This window comes from Mesocricetus auratus, unplaced genomic scaffold (assembly GCF_017639785.1).
Source record: "Mesocricetus auratus isolate SY011 unplaced genomic scaffold, BCM_Maur_2.0 Super-Scaffold_100691, whole genome shotgun sequence".
Lineage (NCBI taxonomy): Eukaryota > Metazoa > Chordata > Mammalia > Rodentia > Cricetidae > Mesocricetus > Mesocricetus auratus.
Genome location: NW_024429267.1, coordinates 19,335,972 through 19,361,065, shown reverse-complemented (window position 1 = coordinate 19,361,065; position 25,094 = coordinate 19,335,972). Strand labels below are relative to the sequence as shown.

At 43.2% G+C, this 25,094-nt stretch overlaps 1 protein-coding gene across 7 annotated transcripts in view; it reads right to left on the bottom strand.

Moving 5' to 3' along the window:
* The window catches only part of Senp6 (SUMO specific peptidase 6), an 81,537-nt gene extending 61,942 nt beyond the window's left edge, over positions 1-19,595 (bottom strand). For 5 of the 7 annotated variants that reach the window (XM_021229333.2, XM_013116086.3, XM_021229334.2 and 2 more), the window contains exons 1-3: positions 19,469-19,595; positions 3,526-3,619; positions 1,323-1,380 (exon numbers count right to left, since the gene is read on the bottom strand). In XM_021229333.2, coding sequence (XP_021084992.1) covers positions 1,323-1,380; positions 3,526-3,619; positions 19,469-19,520 — 204 coding nt within the window. In that variant the 5' untranslated portion in view covers positions 19,521-19,595. Of the gene's footprint in view, positions 1-1,322; positions 1,381-3,525; positions 3,620-19,468 lie in introns of those variants that run through there. The other 2 variants (XM_021229336.2, XM_021229335.2) reach the window with 2 other exon arrangements.
* Positions 19,596-25,094: the final 5,499 nt, after the last annotated feature.

Sequence of the window (25,094 nt, the reverse complement as noted above, 5' to 3'; positions counted from 1 at the left end):
TATAGGAGAATCACAAAATATAAGCTTACAATTGTTTTCTTGTCACATAAGCACAGTGCTAAGCAAGCATGAGGGGTGGAGTCTGGACTCTCAGAACCCTCATAAAAGTCAGGCAGGCACGGTAGCCAGCCACTTGAAATCCCAGCATTGGAAAGCAGATGGGATACCCAGGAACACAGGACTAGCTATAAGAGCCAAATCAGCAACTCTGGGTTAAGCAAGAAACTCTGCCTCAATAATAAATAAAGCAAAGATCAGTCAAAGACACTCAAGTATGGAGCACAAGAACAAATGCAGCACCTCCCCATACACACACAGCCACAATTATCTTTTTAGAAAAAAAGAATATAAACAGTATTTTACTACTTTAGATATCTGGCATATCTACTTGTCTCCTAATAATTTTTAATATTTATGGTCTTAAATCAGTGGCATATCAAATTACTGAGGAGTGGGAAATATAGTAGTAACAAGCATAAACTGAGCCATTTATGGATGATTATGTCACAGGTTAGACATAAAAATTAACATGACATTTTTGGCCCAAGTCAGTTTTCTAAATAATACAAGCCGAATACTACTGAGGTATGGAGGAAGATGAGGCTCGGTTTGTAGTGTTTGCTTGGCATGAGCAAAGCCCTGGAGATCCCAACTCTAGCCCTCATGTTCATGGAGCAAACACTACCCACTGTGCCATCTCCCTAGTCCCAGAGCTATTTTTATGGACTCTTACAGATGGCCTCCAGAAATTTCCAGTGAAAGCAAGACTAGAAAGCCAGGCATGTACACTACCAACTACATATGGGAGCATGGCACGGGGTGCTACAGGGATGACTGCCCCCACTCCTGTTCTGCTTCCTAGAAGCCAGGGATTGAGAAGCTTCACAAGCCATATGCATGCTTCCACATGTTGTTATGGGTCCAAGCAACAATGAACAAAAACAATCTTGAGCCAAAACCAATATTCCTCCACTATTAAGTTGATTTAGCTAGTTTTTAATATCCATGGCAAGCCCAACTAAGACACATTTCTATAGAGATAAACAAAAATTTAGAACTATTTGTGTCTGGAGTTGGGAACGGGAGCACTGGGCCTTACAGTAAAGAGACTATAAATCTTTTTCTTTAAAATGACACAGTCTCATATTGTAGCCTCGCTGGTCTGAACTCACTACATAGACCACGCTGGCCTGGAACGTGTGGCAAGCCTCCTTTCATTAACTCCTAAGTGTCAGGATTACAGGAACAGAGACTATGTTCAGACAAACTTTTTTTTTGGTACACACACAAAAGAAAACAATTTATTTTAGAGCAACACTTGCCTTTTTTCCTTTTGAGGTTTCAGAGTCCTCATCTTCTACACTGAGCAGATTTGCTCCACTATACAGAAAATAAAGGAAGAAACCTTAAGCAACAGTTACAGTCCACACATTAATGCATCTGCTCTCTGCTCACTGCTCATCTAACTGGGGGAATTAGCAAACATTTCTGCCAAGCCTCAGGAGGTCAAACATTTTAGGCTTCCCATATAGTAACTATATATACGTTCTCTGTTACACCTTTGCCATGGCAGCATGAAAATAACCATAACACTATACAGCTGGCTGCTTTTCAGCACAATTATGAACAAATCTAGGTAGTAAACAAAAAAAGGCAATCCACTGACCCTCACTTAAAAGAACATATGATCTTGTTTCTGAGGCTATAGATTTTATATTTAGCTATCTTCTCCTTTTCTGTCTTGAATTGGCATTTAGAGAACAGAGAAGTTATCAAATCAGAGTACCATTAAGGGAAGGAAAATTATTAGCTAAGGAAAAGAATGGGATTCCAAGGGCATTGGCACAATGACAGTCACAGACAACACCACCCTTTCACTCACAACCAATGGCCATCATGCTACTGCATTAACAGCTCACTAGCAACCTCAACGTGATCAAACAGTTGCAATCCCCGAGGAACACAATGAACTGCAGAGTGCAATCCATACACGAGACACACAGGATGGCACCCCAATAGATTATTTTGAAAAGATAAGCGTGGGAAATCTCTCAGAACAGAAATCAAATAATCTTTTAGATAATTCTGCTATATACAGTAAACTCCAAGCTATTTGTAATAAAAATGAAATGTTTTACCTCATTACTTCGTTATATACCAACATTGTTAATACAAAAATTCTCTTATAAAAATTGTATTAAAATATCTGGAAGGTTAAAATAACTTTGTTGAAATTTCATATTTAGTGCCATTTTTTCAAAACTATATTAATACCAAATATCTATTGGGAATTTTTTTAAATAATCAGAAAAAAGGGTAGGATGATCACAAAACATTGAAATAAATATATCAGTTCAAAGTTCTCTTTCAAATAAATTACCAAAATAATGGATATGAAATGCCTCAAGTATTCAGCCAACGTACTTCTAAATAACAACTTGGACAAGGGCTTCTTTTTAAAAAGCTGGGTATAGTGAAGGGCATCTGCAATTCTAGCACTAAAGAAACAAAAGGACAGCTACAAGTTCAAGACCACTGAGCTATACAGTAAGTTATAGGCTATCCTGGGCTATAGAGTGAGACTCTCTCCCAAAAAACTAGAAAAACAAAGTTTCTAAAAATATATTTATAGCCAGGTGTAGTGGCACACAACTTTAAACCCAGCACTTGGAAGACAGAGGCAGGTGGATCTCTATGGGTTTAAGGCCAGCCTGGTCTACAGATTAAGTTTCAGGACAGCCATGGCTGTTATACAGAGTAACCCCCCCCCACCAAAAGTCAATAAATAAATAAAAATATATTTATACCTCTGTCAAATTTTTGTGTATTTACATGTCTCTGAACTTGTTTCTTTTGGCCAGTGAAAAAGAAGTCAGTACACCACCAATAAGTTAAAAAATTGCACCATGATTGTCACAGTATGGAAAAAGTGCTATTGTAACTCTTATTGAAGGCCATGGAAGTACACTGTTGAAGAGCACTTTCCTAGTAAAGGCCCACACCTCTTTTGTAAAACTTCACACAGGTCTGCTTCCAAGCAGTGTCAAAGTATGACACTGTTCTTACTTCTGTCTGGACAGTGCCCATTCACATCATATAGACTGGTGCTGTTTCCCCTGGTGGAAATCTGATCAAAGGTCGATGTGATGATCATAGGATCACAAGGAGAAAACAAAGACAACGGAAGACTTAATTTTCATACAATATTCAGAAGCGTGATAAATTGTGGCTTTTCACATTCTTTCCAGAAAGGCTGCCTTTTAAAATGAGGGGAGCCATGGTTACTTTAGTTTGAAAACTGTTGTCTAGACATTTTTCAATCATTAGAAAACAAGTAATACATACACATATATTATAAAGACTAAGAAATTTAAGCAAATGATTTACCAATAAATTACTGCTTTATCTTTTCTTACTGCAAAGATACCATAATATTTAAAAAAAAACTTTCCACAAAGTATAAATTGATTTTCTACTGAAAAGTTAATTTCATTCTTATAAAGTATCAGAGAGAAACATCCTTACTCTTTATCTGCATCTCCTTCACTTTCTTCTTCATGATCAAAGCTCCAATTATTTTTAAAACCTCCATCTCTCTTAGATTCTGATCTAGCCAAAGCTGAAATAAAACAAACTGAAATGAGCATTCATGTAACATTGAATGTAAAAGAAATTTAAGCAGTCCCCAAACTCTGTTCTACATTTTTTAAATCTTGATGCTTTTTTTATTTTTTAAACTATTTTTGTTAAGAGTCTTACTTTCTGGGGGAGGGGATGGAGGAGGAGGGAGGGGAGGGGGACGGGACAAGGAAGACGGAATGACACCACATTAAAAGTTGGTTTTCTTTTTTTTTTCCCATCTTAAGTTGCTTTATTCATGATGTTTCATCACAACAATAGTAACCCTAAGACAGGAATACAGAAAACAAGCACATTCAAAAATAAAATAACAGACTTAGCCTCTAACATATCAATAAATAAGGACAAATATTTTCAACTCAACTCAGTGTTAAAATTCAACTGTATGCGCCCGGGCAGTGGTGGTGCACACCTTTAATCCCAGCACTTGGGAGGCAGAGGCAGGCGGATCTCTGTGAGTTCGAGGCCGGGCTAGACCGACAGCCTCCAAAACAATACAGAGAAACCCTGTCTCGTAAAACCAAAAAAAAAATTTCAACTGTATGCTATCTATAAGAATAAAAGTTGCTTTTCTAATGAGACATGTGTCTACTAGAGAAATTTAAATTACTAAAGCATAATAAAATGGTGTTTTATGAAATACATAAAATCAATCTCTAATCACTGATTCTAGGAATTCATTCCTCTAATTTAGTTTGCTTGCTTTATTCATGAGAACTACATCCAGACCACTAACATTTTCATTACTCAGTCACCTCTGCCTTTATTTATTTATTTGCTTGTTTTGGTTTTTCTAGACAGGCTTTCTTTCTAACAGCCCTGGCAGTCCTGAAACTTGCTCTGTAGACCAGGCTGGCCTTGAATTCACAGAAATCCGCCTGACTCCACCTCCCAAATGCTGGGATTAAAGGCATGCACCACCACCACAGCCCAGCTCACCTCTACCTTTTAACAAAAGAGAAACAAAGCAAGATCTTGAGTGTTGGCAACGTAGTTAATGTGATAACCAGAAAGCTCTAGATCACCAAAAGATGTTATTAGGAAATACAGAACCAAGTGGGAAGGGTGAAATGAGTGAGGGTCAAAGCTAGGATCTATCTTGAAGCAGCATGACAAAAGTCTAACTTCCTAGAGTTTGGGCTTAGATTAAGTTCGGAGTCAGTGTTATGAGAGGTCAGACTGACTCAAAGGGCAGGAAAAAGAAAAATGCAACTAGGGATGACCTACCCTTGGATCTGGACTTGTCACTTGAATTACTGAGGACAAGTCCCAGTGGGCAAGCAGAAGCTCAGTGACAGTGCTTGCCCACGGTAGGGAAAAGGGTCCAGCCAAAGAAACACACCTTGAGCAGAGACAAAGAAACACACTTTGGCCCTGCAATCAGAACCAAAGAAATGTACCCTGACCCTGAAACCACTGCCAAAGAAACACACTTTTCCTGGAATCAGAGCCAGTGAAAGAAATGCACCCTGACCCTAAAATTGGAGCTAAAAAGGACCAGAGAAAGAAACACACTTTGGCCCTGAAACGAGAGCCAAATCTGACCCTAATCCTGTGCAGAAAACTAACCAATCCTCAAGTAGGAGCTCTAGCCAATCTGAGCTCAGCATTAAAATCTGACCAATCCCCACCCTGGAAGCCCTATATAAACCTTGTTTGTTCAGCTTGTGGCTGTTCACGCTACCGGGCTGTCCTCTGCCTCTCTGGCAGAGGGCAGCCACTCGCCTGGATTCTTCCCTCCAAATAAACCCCTTGGATGAGAAGATCTTTTGCAGCAGCGACAGAGCAGAGGCGACCCTGGGCAAAGCAGAGCGAACAGGGCTGTAACACTTGAGCAGGACTGTAAAACTTTTGCTGGGGAAACCTTCCCTTGGCAGAGTGGAGTTGTTACACTGGGCTCTACGGCTCTTGGGAAACTGAGCTGAACTGTAGCAACTTCGCCAGAGAAACCTCCTGCCCAGCAAAACTGCTACACTGGGCGAACATCCCCAGCTGGAAGACCCTGTCCTGCTGGAGTGGAGAAGATATGCTGGGGAAGCCTTTCCCTGAGGCAAGGCTGTAAGCTGCTATCCTTATTGCGGCCTGTGGTGGTCCTTGGCTCCCGAGCTCCAGGATACCTTTCCATCTGAGCTGTGTAACACTCAGTATTCTGTGACTCCCAAGCACCAGAATACCTGTCCCATCCTGATTCGCCCAAAATGCCTACACCCACCATGCTACAGACACTGGCTTCAATCTCCAGCACCATAAAACATAAATAAAGTGAAAATATAGTGTACCCTCTAAGTACACTAGCCGCAGCCCAAGACAGCCATGAATGCAGCCCAACACAAAATTGTAAACTTACTTAAAACATCATGAGATTATTTTGTGTAAAAAAAAAAAGTACTTAACTTCTTGTCTCAAGCATAACCTTTGTAGGTAACAATTTCAGGCCACAATGTCAAAAAGCTACACATCCATCTATCTAAATGTTTGTCTCTCCCCAAAATTCAGATTATTTTTTTTTATTTAACGTAAGGGTAAATTTATTAGAGCATTTGGGGGGGGTTCGAGACAGGGTTTCTCTGTATTTTAGAGGCTGTCCTGGAACTCGCTCTGTAGACTAGGCTGGCCTTGAACTCACAGAGATCGCCTGCCTCTGCCTCCCCAGTGCTGGGATTAAAGGCGTACACCACTAACGCCTGGCATATTAGAGCATTTTTAATTATTTTTTTATTTGCAATAGTGTTTTGTCTGCATGTATGTCTGTGTGAGGGTGTCAAAACTTGGAGTTACAGACAGTTGTGAGCTGCCATGTGGGTGCTGGGAATTGAACAGGAGCCCTTTGGAAGAGCAGTTGGAGATCTTAATCACTGAGCCATCCCTAGAGGGATTTTTGTTTTGCTTTTTTTAAAGGCAGGCAACCTGTAAATCTTGGCATCTTCCCAAAGAAGTAAAATGTAGACAAGAAGGGGGTAAAGCTATGTTGATTGAGTTAGGTCAGCATGTAGAACAGCCAATGGCAAAAAGCATCCAAAAGCAGCAGGGAGGCAGACTTTAGAGAAAGAATAAGAAACTACAAAGTTCCAGAAAAACATGCTTACTCTCTGGCCAGCATCCAAAAGACAGGAAAGAAAAAGGGGTAGTTTTTGTAATGGCACCCCAAGACACTAAGCAGAGCGTTCTTAATCATGAACCCTCAATTACTAAGAGTTGATATAGAATCTATGTGATACAGAAGCCCATAATTAAAACAGCTCCCTTTTTGGTCTCTGACACCTGAGTTGACAAAGGTCATCATCAGTATTTGGAAGCACTGCAACCAGACATCCAGAGCATGTTTCCTTCTTTAGAAGTTGGCCTGTAATCTTGTGGGGTTACAGTTTCAGTGAGGGGTTACCTAATTAGTTAGCCTATGGCATCTGTGGAGAACTACCTTGATTGTGCTGAGTTGGGGAGGACTCACCACTCTAGGTGGCACCAGCCCCTGTTTTGGGGTCCTGTACTATGTAAGAGTAGGAAAAGCAAGCTGAGCATATCCATGACTCATTCATTTTCTCTCTGCTCTTAAATGGATGTGACTAGATGTTAGGTTCCTGCTTCTCTGACTTCAAGCAATGCTAGACTGTAATTTTGTGAGCTAAATGAAACCCTTTTCCTCTAAGCTACTTTTGCCATGGTATTTTATAACAGCGATCAGAAACTAGCCTGGGACACTCAGCAAGTACAAAAGAAAAGTGCAACTAGAGCACCAAAGCCAAAGCCAAACTAACCTAGAGTGCCAGTCAAATAAAACACGCAAAAACTGCCTGTTTCATACAGCTTTGTGAATGAACTACCCAAACTAAGAGGAACATGGCAGCACTCAGTCCTTGTTGAGAATATACAAACCCAAGGCTCAGGCAGAGACCTACCCCCAAAAGGAATAGGTGAACAATGATAGAGGAGACCTCCAATATACCCTTTTCAGATCCCCTCATGCATAGGAGCATACAGCCACATACACATATACAAAAATATAAGTAAGAAAAAAGCCCACAAACTACAGAACTGGTTAAATATAATCTCTCAAATAAAGAACACATTTTCCTTAGAAAATATTTCAAGTAATGTTATGTACATGCCCTGAGAATTTCTTCAGAATAGGCTAGACTTAACTCACTCCAAGTAAATAGATAAAAATAGATAGATAAATAAATAAACAACTAAATACAGAGAGGATTTAGAAAGGAGAGGCAGGTGATGGCACATGCCTTCAACCCCAGCACTCAGGAGGCAGAAGCAGGCAGATCCCTGAGTTGAGGATAGCCTAGTGTACAAAGCAAGTTTCAGGATGGCCAGAGCTACATAGAGAAACCCTGTCTGGAAAAAAACCAAAAGGAAATGGACAGTAGAGAAATCCAACACACTGGAAAGTTCCATCAATAGCGATGTCTTATTCACAGCATACAACAATCAGACAAGCCCCCAATGAGATATTCTATAAAATACCTAATCAGAACTTACTTCTTCACAAAGAGACCAGAGGAAGTAGACATGATGATACAGGCTGAGGTAGGAGGGGAATATGATGATATGTAGGTCTACAGTCGTTCCAAGCTAGCCAATGACAGGCAGTAAGGCCGTGAGAGAGTCACTTTGCCAGTCTCTGTGCATCTCTCTCTCCCTCCCCCTGACCCCCCCCTTCTCAAAAAGAAAAAAAAGTGCAAGTTTAAATCTGGAGCCCATACTGAAAGGTGGATGGTAGCTCTAAGTATTCATGGGAAACCTCTTGCCCTGCATAAGACAATAACAAAGGGGCCCTAAGTCTCCACGCTGTGAAAACACAAAATTTAGCTGAGATCCTGAACTCGGAATACAGCTGAAAAAGGAACCAGCCACCTAGGGAAGTGTTTTTGTCAAGGTCAGCCTGGAGAGCATACAGAGGCGGACACAGCCATGGTCCAAAAGGGCCAAGGGCCAGCTGAAGCTGGCAACAGAACTTGCCATTATCCATGCAGTTCTGTTTGTGATTTTTCAGGCATGCTTTCAAAGACTTACGAGTAAGTGGGTCATGCAGTCTACTACCTCTATGGGTCCAGAGAGCCACAAACGCCACACAATGTGAGGTAGGTTCAGAGTCCTTGCCCCTGTATGAAGTTATGAAGTGAAGTCTAGGTTGAACTCTACTGTGATTTGAATGAAAATCTCCCTCCATGGGCTCCTGTGTTTGCATACTTGGTTCTTAGCTCTTTGGCACTGTGTGGAAAGGTTATAGACTCTTTAGGAAGTGGAAACTTGCTGGAGGATGTGGGTCACTACGGGCAGATCTTGAGGTTACACGTCCTGCTCACTCACTGCTTCCTGACTGCAGATCAGTCTCCTGCTCCTGCTTCCATGCCTTACTGAACATGATGAAATGTCCCAGACTGTGAGACAGAATAAAGCCCTTTAAAGTACTTCTTTTCAAGACAGGGTCTCACTGTACCCTATGCTGCTTCAAACTCTCAAGGTGGCTGTGAATCACCTTGAACGTTTGATCCTACAATCTCCACCTCCATAGTATTGGCATTGCAGATATGCAGCAATATGTCCAGTTTATGTGGTGCTGGGGAAGAAACTCGGGGCTCCATAAATGTTAAGCAGAAACTTAAAAATCCTCAAATTTACATGGGAATTTATATGTCAACAGCGTTATGAGTAACATTAGTAATTATCGGTGGAAAATTATAACCACTGTACTCCAGTGAAATTAGGGTTAAAAAAAGAAAATGGTTAGCCGAGTGTTGGTGGCGCATGCCTTTAATCCCAGCACTCAGGAGGCAGAGACAGGTGGTTCTCTGTGAGTTCGAGGCCAGCGTGGTCTACAGCATGAGTTCCAGGGCAGCCTACAAAACAATACAGAGAAACCCTGTCTTGAAAAACCAAAACAAAACAAAAAGTTAAGGAAAGATTTCCATTAGATAACAAAGTTGTTTTGTTATTATCTTAAAGAAGAAATAAAGTTTCTTCCAGAGGTGGGAATCAAACGTAGGACCTTGTGCATGCTAGGTAAGTACTCTAACACTAAGCTATCCCACCTGCTCAACACATACATATTTTCTTCTACATTCTCCACAAAAATGACAATAATGTAAGGAGGAAAACAGAGAGGCGATAACAGTGAATAAAAGAAGCAATGAAAATAGCAAAAGGGGGCTGAAGAAATTGCTCAATTAAGAGTACTTCCTGCTCTTCTAGAGGACTTGAGTTTGGTTCCCGGCACCCACATCAGCTGGTTCACAACCATATTACTCAAGAAGACCCAACATCCATCCTCTTCCAGCCTCTGAGCATTCCTCAATCACACACACACACACACACACACACACACACACACACACACACACACACACACACTTTAAAGAAACAAAATAAGATTTTAACGACAGGTAGGAACTAATTAGTTGACTCTGAAGGAGGGCAAGGAAGGTACAGGGGATGGTTTGGAGGAAAGAAACAAAAGGGGAAATATTATATGTTATAACCTCAAAAAATAAAAATATTATTAAAACAAACTATTTTAGCAGGACATGTTCAATCTAAGAATTCAGCCAAAGATTACTCTCCAGAATAGAAAATGCATTATAAACACATACCATACAGACACTGGAGGCTGGAGAAATGGCTTGGTGATTAAGTGAAGGTGAGGTTCCCTACACCCACCAATGGGGCAGCTCCAAAGAACCTGGAACTCCAACTGTAAAGGACACAGAGCTCTGGCCTTCACAGGCACCTGCACTCATGTGCACCTACACCACCACCACCACCACACACAAACAAGACAGACCCCTCTACCACAGAGAGACATAGACAGATACACACACACTTAAAAATGGAATGAATCGTAAAACACATAGTTTGCTTTAATTAGTTTTCTGTTGCTGTGATAAACATTACCAAAAGCAACTGAGGGAAGGAAATGGTTTATTTGGCTTACAGGTTACAGCCCATCACTGAGGGAAGGCAGAACTCTGAAGGCAAGAACTGAAGCAGAGACCAAGGAGAAATACTGCTTGCTGTTTACTGGCTTACTCTTCATGGCTTGCTGAGTGATACAATACAGACCCACCTGTCTCCTGATGGCACTGCCCACAGTGAGTTGACCTCTCCTCCATGATCAGCAATTAAGAATATGTCTCAAAGACATGCCCACAAGTTAATCTGATGGAGACAATTCTTCAACTGAGGTTCCCTCCTCCCAGATACACCAAGTTTACAACTAAAGCTAACTATGACAATTGTCTAGCATTCACTTAGAACACAGTGTATTTTGAACCTTGAATAAACAATTTTTATATGATTATAAAAACATTCAGCCTTGGTATAAAGTACTGTAGCTACAAGTCACATGTGGCACCCAATCAGAGGACAAAACTAAATCAATCAAATAGTAGTAAGAGGACGATGATATCTAGAAAAAGGAAAACTTAAGGTCTGCTGACATGATTTCAGATACCAATTTGGACAGTGACGTTGAATTTGCATCTAGTCATTCCATTAAGCACACTCTAGGTCAGGTGTGGGAAACTATGGTGCAGCGGAACCTGGCTTAAGCTGCCAGGTAGGGTAGCACACACCTTCACTCCCAGCTTTCCTCCTTTACTCAGGAAGTAAAGGCAGGTGATCTCTGAGTTTCAGGCTGGTCACAGCTATGCAGTGAAACCCTGTCTCAAAGGGGGAGGGGAACCCACAACAATTACATAAGTGTGGATATTGTTTATAGAAGATTGCATATTTGCATATGTATTTATATCTATAGTTCAGTCACAGCTGCATCATAAAGAATAAAGAAATGGCTAGGTGGTCATGGCCAATGCCTTTAATCCCAGAATTCAGGAGGCAGAGGCAAGGGGATCTCTGTGAGTTCAAGGCCAGCCTGCTCTACAGAGAGAGTTCCAGGACAGCCAACGTTACACAGAGAAACCCGGTCTTAAAAACCAAAAAGAGCCGGGCGTTGGTGATGCACGCCTTTAATCCCAGCACTCGGGAGGCAGAGGCAGGTGGATCTATGTGAGTTCGAGGCTAGCGTGGTCTATAGAGTGAGTTCCAGGACAGCCTCCAAAGCAATACAAAGAAACCCTGTCAAAAACAAAAAACAAAAAGAAGGTGGGGGGGAAAGAAATGTGTCCCAGGTATGAAGGGACAAAACTATAATCCAGAAGTCAGGAAGCTGAGGCAAAAGGATTATCATGAGTTCAAAACCAGCCTGGCTATGAAGTAAATATCTGGCCAGGCAGGGCTATCTATATGCAAGGCAAGATCCTATTTGGGTGGGCCATAAAAAATGACTGAAATGTTAAAAAAGAATAGCAATCTGAGATGGGATGGTGCTGTATCGCTCTCAGAACAATCAAGATTCTTGGAAGGCACTTTCTATGGAGCCCCTGGCTACCTGTGCAAGTCTAAGTCCACTGTTGCAGATGCTGCTAACCACCCAAAGATACCTAGAGACTGCATGGAGAGTGAGAAGACCAGACAGACAGACAGAATGAAGCCAACCTGGAATCATAAGAGCCAAGCCAGGGCAGAATCAGCCCTACAATTGTTTCATGAAGCCTCCCCAAAATCACCTGGCTGAGTCTTCTGCTAATTCCCAGATCTATGTAAATGTTTACCTTTTAGTAAAGAAAACAGAGCAGTACTTGAAGATTAAACCTCTGAACATATTCATGACAGTAACACAAAATTAGACTTCTCTATAGCCACAAAATGCACAAGATTCTCTCCCTCATGATAATCAGCTACTGTTCACTTCTGTTCTTACTTTCCTTTGCCTAGTTTCAGAAAATCCTCTATGAGTATTTGATCAAAGTTAAGCCTAATGGCTTGATATGTCACTTTATTTTATTTACCTATCTACTCTGCCTCACCCCTGACAGGGCTGGAACACACGCTCTCATACATGCTAGGTAGGCATTCTATCACAAACAAAGCCTTGCTTTGTTTTTCTTTATAATTCATAACAGAATCTGGAAACTTGGATTTCATAAAATCTGTCCCTTGTAGTTTAAGAAAAGTAGCAGTCTTTCACTTACCATGTTCGACCCCATTGGATGCAAACCCTGTAACTTACTACCTTTTCCAAGTTGATTAAATGCATATCATAAACTATTGCTATAACTTAGTCTGAATTGCCAACACAACTGTCTTCAACTTTTTTATTCTTTTTTTTTTGGGGGGGGGGTTCCAGATAGGGTTTCTCTGTGGCTTTGGAGGTTGTCCTGGAACTAGCTCTTGTAGACCAGACTGGTCTCAAACTAGAGATCTGCCTGCCTCTGCCCCCCAAGTGCTGGGATTAAAGGTGTGTGACCAGCAATTTTTTTATTCTTACTGTTGTTTTTCTCTCTTAGTAACTAAAGAACCTTTTCTCTATCATAGCACACTCGGACCAAAAGCATCACTACTCTTTAAACTTAGGGCCATTATTAAACACGACTGAACATAAGAACTGTTTATAACACAACATTCAATCTTATAACCAAGGCAGCTATTAAGTGGATGAAAAAAAAATATAAAAGACAGGAACAACTGGGTTTGCTGCAAAAGCATGAAGACCAGAGTTTAGGTGTCTCTCCCATATAAAATGCCAGGTGCAGGCTGGGATGAAGCTCAGTTGATAGACTGTTTAGTTACCATGGAGGAAGTGCTGGGTTTAACTCCTAACACTACTTAGGCTAGATGTGATGATTGGACACAGCGTGTGGAGGCAGGAAGATCAAAAGTTCAAGGTCATCTCCCACAGAGAGTTCAAGGCCAGCACAAAAGAGGACTTTAACCATCGACTTACTAATGTACCTGACCTTTAGAGAACATGAACACTCAGCTGTTACAAAACACACATATTCTTCAAGGATATTCTCCAAGACAGAATACATTATAGGGGATAAAATAAGTCTTTAGAATTTTTAAATTAAAATTATGTAAAGGATGTTCTGTAGCTACAAATCAATTAAATTAGAAATCAGTAATGCTGTATGTAACAGCACATGCCTATATGCTCATCACTGGAAGGGAGAAACAGGAGGATCCCAGAGAGGGTTTGCCAAGTCAGCCAGTCTAGGTGAATCACAAGCTCCAGGTTCAGTGAGAGATTCTGTATTGAAAAATAAAGTGAGTTTTTCCCCTGGTGCTGAGGCTCAGGTGCATCCAAGATTCAGCTTCCCAAACAACCATGGTCCAGGAAGGCGCTGCTGCTGGAGGCTTAATGTATGTTACAAAAGATTACAAAGACCTCCATCATCCATGACGGCTTAGCATGTGAGATCTGTGAAGCTGCCAAAGCTTTGGACAAACCCCAAGCCTATCTCAATGTGCTGGCATACAACTGTGATGAGTCTTTTGTATGTCAAGTTGGAGGAAGCACTTTTTGTGCTGAGAATAAATCAATCTAATTCAGGTTGATGATGACAAGAAATGGGAAATGTTTAGATACAGTTGTGTAAGGGTTAAGGACTCTATAACAAAGAATCTCAGGCTATTATCAAAGAGTACTTTAAATGTAAGAAATGAACAAATAAAATACTTGGCTCATATAGATAGATAGATAGATAGATAGATAGATAGATAGATAGATAGATAGATAGATAGATAAGGCAGAGGGCTAGGGAGATGACTCAGTGGGTGAAGCACTTTATGGGCCAGCATGAGAAACTGCTCCAATTTTCAGAACCACATAAAATCAATGCTATAAAATCCCAGCTCTTCTAGGCAGGCAGGCAGGCAGGCCAGTTCCCAGAGTTCAGAAAAACAACAAAAGGGACTCGTTTTTTAAAACAAGGTAGAAGACAAGGACTGATACCTGATGCTGTCCTCTGACCTCTACATGTATACTGTGGCAAGTATGTGCCCACATCTGCACACATAAACAGGAGGACATACATGCATCACCAAAAAAAAAAAAAAAAAGGGTATTTAAAGTGAAAAGCAACACTTATTCTTGCAAAAGACCTAGGTTCACTTCCCTATACCCACAGGACAGCTAATAACCTTCTGTAACGCCAATTCCAGCGGATCCAACATCTCTCTTCTGACTTCTGCAGGCTCTGGCATGTACACTGTGCACATACAACTCAGGCACATACACATAAATTAAGGTAACATTTCTTAGACTTTCAAAAAAAGTGTAAATGTAGAGTGATAGAAAGCACTTTGACCTCTGTCCTCCACATACATAGGCAGGAATCTATACACTTGGGAGGCGCTCTCTCTCTCTCTCTCTCTCTCTCTCTCTCTCTCTCTCTCTCTCTCTCTCTCACTCACACACACACACACACACACACACACACACACACACACACGGAGAAAGGAAAAGTAATTCAGACTGCAGAAAAAAGGTAAAGAAAAAGCAAACTAGCTATTACAAGTAAGCACAATACACAAACAAATGTGAAAAGAGCAGACTCTAGAGTTCCACACAGATAAGAGAGAGAATTCCAAGGGAAGCAGAATAAGCAAGCTGTAGTTGCCCAAACACAGCAGTCATTTCCCAGCTGGCTTCCCTAATGGTCTGCCACCCCACTAAAGCTGTCTCCACAGGACCCAAGTATCTTTTTGAGGCAGACTTGATAATGTCACTGCCCATGGCAGTGTTTTCATTCCCTCAAACATGCCTTGTTCCTTCTATTTTCACTCTCTCTCCCTGGAAAGCTGTCTCGCCACCACTCCTCCTATTCAGTCTTTAAGCACTCTGATAGGTAAAATTCTTATTGTACATAACTCATTTGTTGTATGTGACAGTTGTAATTTTATGATTATGATTTTGATTGAGTCTCCTTACTATTCAGGAGACTCAGGAAACCACAAGCTCCTGAGTGCAGTGACTAAACATAGCATGTTGAATGAACAGAGAAACCTGCTGAAATTATCACAAGTGAAAAGGGGGTATGCCATCAATCAGTGTATGAATGTCAGTAAAAGAAACAAAGGTGGAAAAGAAAATCCAACCCAAGTACAAGACAGAAGGTCCCATAGCCGTTGTTGTCTAGAGAAGCTACAAAACAACAGAATTAGAATTCTCCTTAATAGTTACAGCATATTCCAGAGCAAAGCTATCAAACATTCACTTGAGACGTGGGTCCCAGAAGATCATCACTCCCCTTCTCAGTCCACTCAGTCTCAATAAATGGCACTAGGTTCCCAGTGCCTCATACTGGAATCTTCCTTTACTCTCATCCTAAGTGGATACTGCATGAATAAATCTTACAAACTTTATACTGGACTATCTTCAACCCCCTGACTCTCCTTTTCCAATTTTCAAACCAGGCTCACTTCTACCAAGACTGCTACAATATTTTGTTTGTAATTCATATCCCTTTTATTCCTGTACTATGTAATTTATTGCAGACAGAGCAGCCAAAGTGACCTCAAAAAAAAGGGGGGGTCTCATGTATTCCACAGGGATGACCTTGAACTTCTGACTCTCCTGCTTCCACCTTGCAAGTGTTCACCACCCTGTCTGTTTTATGCCATGCTGGGGATCAAACCCAAGCCTTTGTAGATACTAGCCAAGCACTCTACTACTGAGCAAGCACCACAGACATATGTATATGTAAATTAATTAGGACACTTTTTGCCCCCAGTTCTCCAATGGCTTCCTACTACCTGGAAGAGATGTAATTACAATCCTGAACCACAGGGCTTCTACCACTGTCTCCTTTTATTTAAGCCATGAAACCACATACCACCTCTGAACCCTTGTGTCTATCACCTCCTTAGCAGTATCTCCTGATCAAGGTGCTTACCTGGCACCCCTCTTTAAAGACCCTGCCTGCCAGCCACCCTCCCTTCCTCCTCTTCTTCCTTGGTTTTTTGAGACACAGTTTCCGTGTGTAGTCCTGGCTGTCCTGGAACTCACTCTGTAGACCAGGGTGGCCCCAAACTCAGAGATCCGCCTGCCTCTGTCTCCCCAGTTCATGGATTAAAGGCGTGCGCCATGACAGCCTGGCAAGAACAACTTTCCATCGTTACTCTCTATGCTTCTTCCATGGCCTTTATGACATCGTAATCATCTAGTTTATTATCATTGTGTTCTAGATACAAGAACATGACAGCAAAACTACAAGCAAATTGCTTCACTGGAGCTTTTATTTCTATAGGGATGAAGGCAGAAAGAAATCATTTGATTATCTGAAGAAAATAACAGTATTCCATGTACAAGGCTGCAGATTTGTAAGCACAGGTGGCACCAGGACATTATGGACAGATGCTAAGTTTGAGCAGGCCTCAGTAAACTGATAGAAGTTTTAAAAACTGAGCATAAGACTGCTCTGAATGCATTGTTTTGTTTTTTACTGGTTGACAGTTTCTTCCATTAAAATAAACGTTCTATGAGGGTGTGACTTTGAGTATTTCATTCACTGTTTTATTCCAACCAAGTAGACTAGACCACTAAAAATGGTAAGTTAAGAAAAAAACCTACATTTTTCAAAAAAACTGTCAGCCGGGCGGTGGTGGCACATGCCTTTAATCCCAGCACTTGGGAGGCAGAGGCAGGCGGATCTCTGTGAGTTCAAAGCCAGCCTGGTCTACAGAGCAAGTTCCATGACAGCCTCCAAAACAATACAGAGAAGCCCTGTCTCCAAAAACAAAAACAAAAAAACTGTCAGAGAAGACCAAAGCATAATACATGGGTTATTTAAAATACTAAACCTAGGGGCTGGAGAGATGGTTCATGGTCAAGACCTCTTGCTGCTCTTGCAGAGGACCCAAGTTCAGGTCACAGCCATCATACTTCCACTTCAGGTGACTGATGCTTTCTTTCTCACCTCTTTGGGCACCTGGTTCACACAGGTTGCACACACATGCAAGCAAAGAATCATACACAGAAAATAAAAAGGTTGTAAAGGATGGGCGGTGGTGGCACACACCTTTGAACCCAGCACCCGGGAGGCAGAGAAAGGCGGATCTCTGTGAGTTTGAGGCCAGCCTGGTTTACAGGGTGAGTTCCAAGACAGGTTCTAAAAGCTACAGAGAAACCTTGTCTTGGGGAAAAAAACTTATAAAAATAGTAAATCCTAAAAGCCCTCATATCTATAATCCTAGTGCTTGAGAAGCTGAGGCAGGTGGATCTCCAGAAGCTCAAGGCTGGCCTGGCCTACATCTATCTGTACATTTATAGACACCTGAGTTAGAATAAACTAAAGCAATCCACAATCACATCTACCTGTCAGTGATGGCTGTGTGCTTGTTTTACCCTCCCTGTGTTTATCCACTCAGACTTTAAACTACAGAAGCCCCAAACTTACAAAGGCCTACAAGTCTAATTCCTGGGGAATATGAACATCAGAAAGCCATCTATTGAGTTTCCAACTTACAAACAAACAAAACAGGCATAGCACTACCTGCAAAACTCCTCTCTCGGCCCGTAGGCAGGTTATCAACCATGGTCAAACTAGTATGGAGAGAATAGGAAATGAATGAAAACATACAAGCTTTCTTTATCTTGTGAGGAAAACACAGAAAGGTTTCATCACTTTTTATATAAACAAAGAAAGGTAAGCTTTCCCCCCACTTCCCCATTCTCAAGTACAAAGAAGAAAGAAAATTACTTTTGCTCTTCTCTTAGTCTCCATTCATTAGCTGGAGGACCTACTTTGTGAAGCAGTAAACAGGGCATTAAGCCACCCTCCTACAGAACTTGTTACCACTAAGGTGCTTTCTTAATTTTAAATATATTAAATACATTTGTAATTTAGTAATGCTTCTAAACCATATCTTAAAGCATGGCCTGGATATATTTCATGGGGGGAGGGGACTTCAAATTACTCCAAGAGTAATTATTCTTTTGTTGTTTTTGGTTTGGCTTTTCAAGATAGGGTTTCTCTGTGTAGCCCTGGTTGTCCTGGCACTCACTCTGTAGTTAGTCCAGGCTGGCCTCGAACTCAAGAGATCCGCCTGCCTCTGCTCCCTAGTGCTGGGATTAAAGGCGTGCGCCACCACTGCCAGGCAAGAGCACTTATTCTTACAAGCACTGAATGCAGACTCATTTTCCTAATTATACCATAAACTCAATTATACCAGAAAAATTAAAGTCGTGTGAACGTTTACGTTCCCGGCCCACAACTGTATCTGTATTGTCAGGGTCCCTATACAGACACAGGCAAACCTTAACCACCACCCCAAACCGAAACATAGCTTTTAAGCCGGCTTAGTGCACCAACCGAAAATAGTTAACTCTGCCTCATAAGCGACTAAAAAAGGAAACACCCTAACTCTTTCAGCTTCTCTGGCTGTCCCCAAACTGACACTGTGAAGCCCACCCTCTTCTTTCATATGAACTGTTATACAAAGTTATGACCAAACACATCTCGTTAGACTTACCAAGCGCAGCCGGGTCTAACCTGCACCCCAATGGCAGCGGCCAGGCCAGCCGAGGAGCTTTTTAACCAGCAGGCTGTGGAACGACAACTACCCCTCCGCTGCCTACTAGGACCGGCCAATTCCAACCAAGCTTTAGCAGGCTGAAACTTTCCACGAACGCCGAGCAAGACCCGAACGCAGTCGGCTCTCACCCCATCGGCAACCATCGGCAATCTGGGATGGGGAGTAGCCCAAGCCTCCGGCTTGCCCCTCGCAGGCCTCCCCGGGCCTCGGCTCGCAGCACGGCCACCGCGCCGCCTCGCGCCGGCCTGCCCGAGCCCTTACCCGGACGGACCCGAACTCGGCGCGCCCGCGGCGCGTTCCCTGCCCGCCATCGACCGCCAGGACCCCCGCGGCCCCAGGCCCACCTGGAGCACACAGCTGAGTATCACGGCCCGGGGTACCCGGGTGTCGAGAATCACCCCCCTGCCCACACACACACCCGCCCCTGAGGGAGAGGCGAACGTACCTTCCAGAAAAACAGCCTGCCCAGCGCTGCCGCCGCTCTTGCCCGCCGCCATCTTCCTCTTCCCACGCCGCCTCCTCCTTACTCCATGGCCGGCACCGCCGCGGTGCTCGCGGGGAATGGGGGTCGCGCGGCGGGAGGGTAGCAGCCGCAGGTTGGCGGGCCTCGGGCTCGGCCGTCCGCGAGCGACGCTCCCCGCCGGGCCGAGCCGGGCCTCACACAAAAGCTTGGCCGACGCGCCCCGGCCTGTCTCGGGCGGACGGGAGGCAGTGAGGCCCCGCGGCCTGGCCTCCTTCTCCTCAGACTCCTACCGGGGCCCGCGAGCGGCGGCGGCGGCGGCGGCGCTTCCCGGGTCCGGCTTCCCTCGGCGCACGACTCCCCATCCACCACCCGCGCCGGCCTCCGAGAAGCTGCGCTCCGCCGCCGGCCCCGGGCGCGGAGAATGAGGCGAACACGCACACGCCTCCTGCGTCCCGGGCCGTAAAATGGCCGCAGCGGCGCGCCGAGCGAGGGCTCCGCGACCGTCAGGCGCCCGCGACCCCTCGCTGCTCCAGCAGTGGCCGCCGCCGCCCGCCCACCCCGCCCAGGCGTCAGAGCATCAGCCCAGGCCTAGGCGACTGTCCATGTGGACGGGGGTGGGTCTCCGCCACCGCCGAGCGTCGGTCGCCACAGCAGCCCCGTCGCCGCTCCTCCCCCACGGGGCTCCGGGCCCGCCCCGCCGCCTCTCCCTTCGGGCCTGGGTTTCCCCCCCACGGCACCGGCCGAACCCCACTCTGGGGCTTCCGGCCCGCAGGCCCTGCGTGGCGCCCGCCCGGCCTAGGCGGGAACAAAACCCCTTCCTCAGGAGGCCCCATGGCCGACCCGGCCTGTGAGCGCTTCCAAGCCTGCTGGTGAGGCGTTCGGCACCACAAATGTTAAACGCACCAAGTTCTTGTCTTTGAGGAGGCCTTCGAATTTAAAACGTGTGCCATGTAAAGAAAAAGGAAATGCAGCGAGGTAATGCAATCACTTTGGAAAATAATTCCTGTTCCCCTCCATCTTCAAAACAACGTGTAAGATTGGGCCAGTACCCTTTGGGCGTGTGGAAAAGAGAAGACCTTTGTTGTTTATCTAAAACACCAGACTCTATACCAGGCTATGGCTCAGACAATGATATAGTTTGTAGTTCTTTTTTCTCTTCTTACCAACTGGGTCTGGTGGCGTAGGCTTTTAATCCCAGCACCTGAGACAGAGGCGGGTAGAGTTGGAAACCAGCCTGGTCTACATAGTGAGATCCTTTTTCAAAAAAAAAAACAAAAAAAAAAAAAACATGGAAAATACAGAAATGAAAAAAGTTACCCTGTAAACAACTGAAATACAAGTCCCTTAGGTGTGTGGTATGCTAATAAGCAGTTTTTCTTTTCCTTTTAAATATTATTTTATGTGTGTGTGTGTTTGCCTGTGTTTACTTTGTGCACCCTGCTGCCTGCAGTTCCTTCAGAGGCCAGAAGAAGGTGCCCCGGATCTTTTGGAACTGCAGTTAGAGACACTTGGTGGCCTCCATGTGGGCACTTGGAACCAAATTGCTGAGCCCATTTCTCCAGCCACCTACCCCCTAATTTTGAGGTAGGGTCTCACTATATACCCCAGGCTTGCCTGGGACTCCCTGGGTAGACCAGGCTGACTTCAAACTCAAAGAGATCTGCCACCCCCTGCCTCTACCTCCCAATCGATGGGAGAAAAAGTGTGTGCCACCATGTCCTGCTCCTTTTTGGCTTTTGAGACAAGGTTTGGAGTATCCCAAGCTGGCCCTGAATTCCATCTGTAGCTAAAACTGGCCTTGAACTCCTCCTGACTCAGCATACCAAGTGCTGGGATTACAGGCAAGCACCATGACACCCCCTACTAGCACGTTCCCTAAATCTTCAGTATCCATCTTTAAAAACAAAAATCTAAGCTGGGCGTTGGTGGCACACACCTTTAATTCCAGCACTTGGGAGGCAGAGACAGGCAGATCTCTGTGAGTTCAAGTTCAGCCTGGTCTACAAAGTAAATGCTGGGACAGGCTCCAAAACAGTACAGAGAAACCCTGTCTCAAAAAGTCTATGCTGAATATCAGTGAAAACTCAATAGCAATTAAAATGATTCACAAATACTTGTTAAGTAAATCCTTGAACACTTACCTTCTAACTCAGTTGTTTATTAACCAAGACTCACAGACTCACATAGGAAACTTTTGATAATTTTTTATCTTATCCAACGGGGTGGCTCATACCTGCAATCCTAGTACTAGGAAGGCAGATCTCTATCAATTCATAACCAGCCTGGTATACATTCCAGGGGACACACTGAAACTTTGCCTCAAAACAAAAACAAACAGAAAGCATAGTAACTTAATATCTTTTACTGTGGTGACACCAGTATTCCCTCCTGATTTCACAAAAGTAACATAATGAATGTAATATGTTATAGTTTGTATTTTTATTGCCTAAGGAAGTACATGATTCTGTTGGGATACTCTTTGAGAGATATAGTCTGTGCCAATGACTCAGTATAATACCGAGGCTTGTAGGTAAAAGGTAGATGAGGGGTGACTAGTCTTACCTACAAAACATAAAGAAAGTATGCTTCTTGTTTAAAAATACACACATGCTGCTTTGTGGAGGAAGGTTCCAGGAATCAAGAGATACAGGTAGCCCCTCGAGGATGGCAAGGGTGAAGAAGCTGATTCTCCCCATGTCTAGAGAAAGAACTTAAGAGTCTTGATTTTAGCCCAGTGAGAGAGATTCTGTACTTACAGAACTGTACCATGATCAATTTGTAGTGAGTTGCCAACTTAGTGGTATCGTATTATCCCACTGTGGTAGCTCATACCTGGAATCCTAGTACATGGAAGGCAGATCCCTGTGAGTTCAAGGCCAGCCTAGTATACATAGGAATTTCCAGACCAGCAGGGGCTACACAGTAAAATTTTGCCTCAAAGCAAAAATATAGAAAATTAATACACAGAGTGAGAAACTGGGAAGTGTTGTCATTTTAGGAGAATTTAAGTAAGCTAAGTGTGATGGTGCATGCCTACGAGCATATCTCTGTGAATTCAAGGCTAGCCTGGTCTACATAGTGAGATCCTGTCTAATGAATGGATGGATGGACAGACAGACAGAAGGTTATGGCTTCATTGTTTTATATCTTTATTTTAGTTTTTTGAGGTGTAGTTTCTCTATGTAGCCCTGTCTGTTCTGGAACTCCCTGATGCGGACCAATCTGGCCTCAAATAGACATCGATCTACTTGCCTCTACCTTGCAAATCCTGGGATTAAAGTCATGCCACCATACCCTGCCTTACTTTTAAGTGTTTGCATTCAGCTAGTATCTGTGAAGTACCATCATTCCTATCTTAAAGCAGAATTTTAGATTAGACTAACTGAAAGCTTGTTACAACACATTGTTTTACCCAAACCCCTGACTTTCAGACCTAATGCCATCTCGAGTAAGACTAGAGAAACTGTGTTTCTAATAGGTTCCCAAGACACGTTTGCAGCTCATTGGGGCTATCCTTTTAGACTGAGATTTCAACCGTCTTTTAAATTCCTTTCTAGCTCAGTCATTCTCATACGGAGCCTGCAGCTAGAAATCATTTCCATGCTCAGGCATATTGATCAACCAAGAATCGGTAGTATCTTGCATTTAGCCAGCATTCAGAGCCTAGAAAATTTCGTATTTAGAAGATGTTTCTGTAACTATATATTCAGTAATCCTCAAAAACACTGAGTTAGCAGACCTCCTTTCCTCTTCTTTCTCCTGCTCCTCCTCCTCCCCACTTTTCCTAGGGGGCAGGTCGCCCTAAATAGCCAACGCTCCTATTGTCCCAGCCTCCTCAGTGCTGGATGACATACAGGTGTGTGCCACTCTGCCTACATCAGCCCTTCTTGACGCATACATTTTTGAAGCTCGTGGACATTATTACAATTACTGATGATTAATTCAAAAGTAGTTATCCTAGTTACTCAGTTTTGACTAAAAGTCAGCCATGGGCTAGCAAGGCAGTTGCTCTGCCAGCCTTCAACCCCCGAAGGTCGTTTTAAAAAGCCAGTAGAGGGCTATTGATTTGGCTCAGAAGGTAGAGGATGGCTAGACACTGGCTGTGCAAGCTCAATGACGGAGTTCCATCCTGGGAACCCATGTAAATGAAGGTGGAAGGGGAGACCAGCTCTCCACTTTGTGTCCCTGACCTCTGCATGCACACTCGTATACACACAGAAAATTGTAGTAAATAAAATACCTTTTTTTTCCAAGACAAGGTTTCTCTGTGGCTTTGGAGGCTGTCCTGGAACTCACTCTGTAGACCAGGCTGGCCTTGAACTCACAGAGATCTGCCTGCCTCTGCCTCCCAAGTGCTGGGATTAAAGGCGTGTGCCACCAACGCCTGGCTAATAAAATACTTTTAAAAGCCCAGATTAGCAGTGTGCATGTGCAATCCCATCACTCTTATTACAAGATGAGACACAGTGAGACTAGAATTGTCCCCAAGTAAGGAGGGAGAAGGAAGCCATCTCTAAAAGTTGTCCTCTGACCTCTACACACTCACACATATACACCCAATAATAATAAAGTTTAGAATAAAAAATAAGTCTACTTTAACCCTTTTTATTACCGTGTCTTTATCATTTAAATTTAACAAATGCCACTCAACTATCGGCCAACTTTAGGAAATGTTAATTTTGGCATAAAATGTAAAGGAGAAAAGCTAGGCTATTTTAGGTTTATACAAGTAGGCAATTATCAATAAATAATATGATGTATTGTTTTATTCTAATTATTCCATTGAAGACAATTTGGAGGACTAGGGATAAAGGTCAGTTGGCATTTGTTTAATACATATAAGGCACTGCCTGGCTCTAGTCCTACCACAGGGATCTTCTGTGCTCTTCACTTCAGTCTTTGTCACCATTGCCAGCTGAGGTCCTTACTGCTTATTGCAGAATAAATAAAACACATGCTACAAGCCGAGCCTTCCTTTAATTTACCGGAATTGTTTGCCGGTACACATACCTATTCTAGTTTTAATATCCTGATTTATAACAGAGACAACTCTCTGTCTGCAGGCCATTAGATTTTATCTTCCGTGTCTCAGAAAGCATTGACCCTACTGTTTATAACCTTAGGACACTTTGTCATCACATACACTTCAGAGCCTTGCAGGCAATTGACCAGCATAACTGTAGCCTACTTAAGTTGTTTAAGCACACATATGAAAGCTGAGTTTGCGTTGCATTCCTATAATGCCAGCACTTAGGACAGAGACTGGAGAACCACCCAGGTGCTCGAGGCCAACCTAATCTCCATAGTGAATTCCAGGCTCTCCAAATAGTGAAAGCCTGTTCTAAAAAGACGAATACAAGCAAAAACCAAGATTGATAGCTATACTGAAACTAGGATGCTATTTTATTATTAATGTGACAAGTTCGTCCCAATCACTTTCTGTCAGTACTCTCCTGTGTTCCCTCCTGTCCAGATTTGTGGAGTTATCTCGCCAGTTCTGGAGATGGAATCCAATGCTTCTTGCATGCTAGGCAGGGGTACTCTTACATATTTTTCTTTTTTTTTCTATTTGCAGTGAGATAATGCATATGTGCTTTCGGGTCTGCAT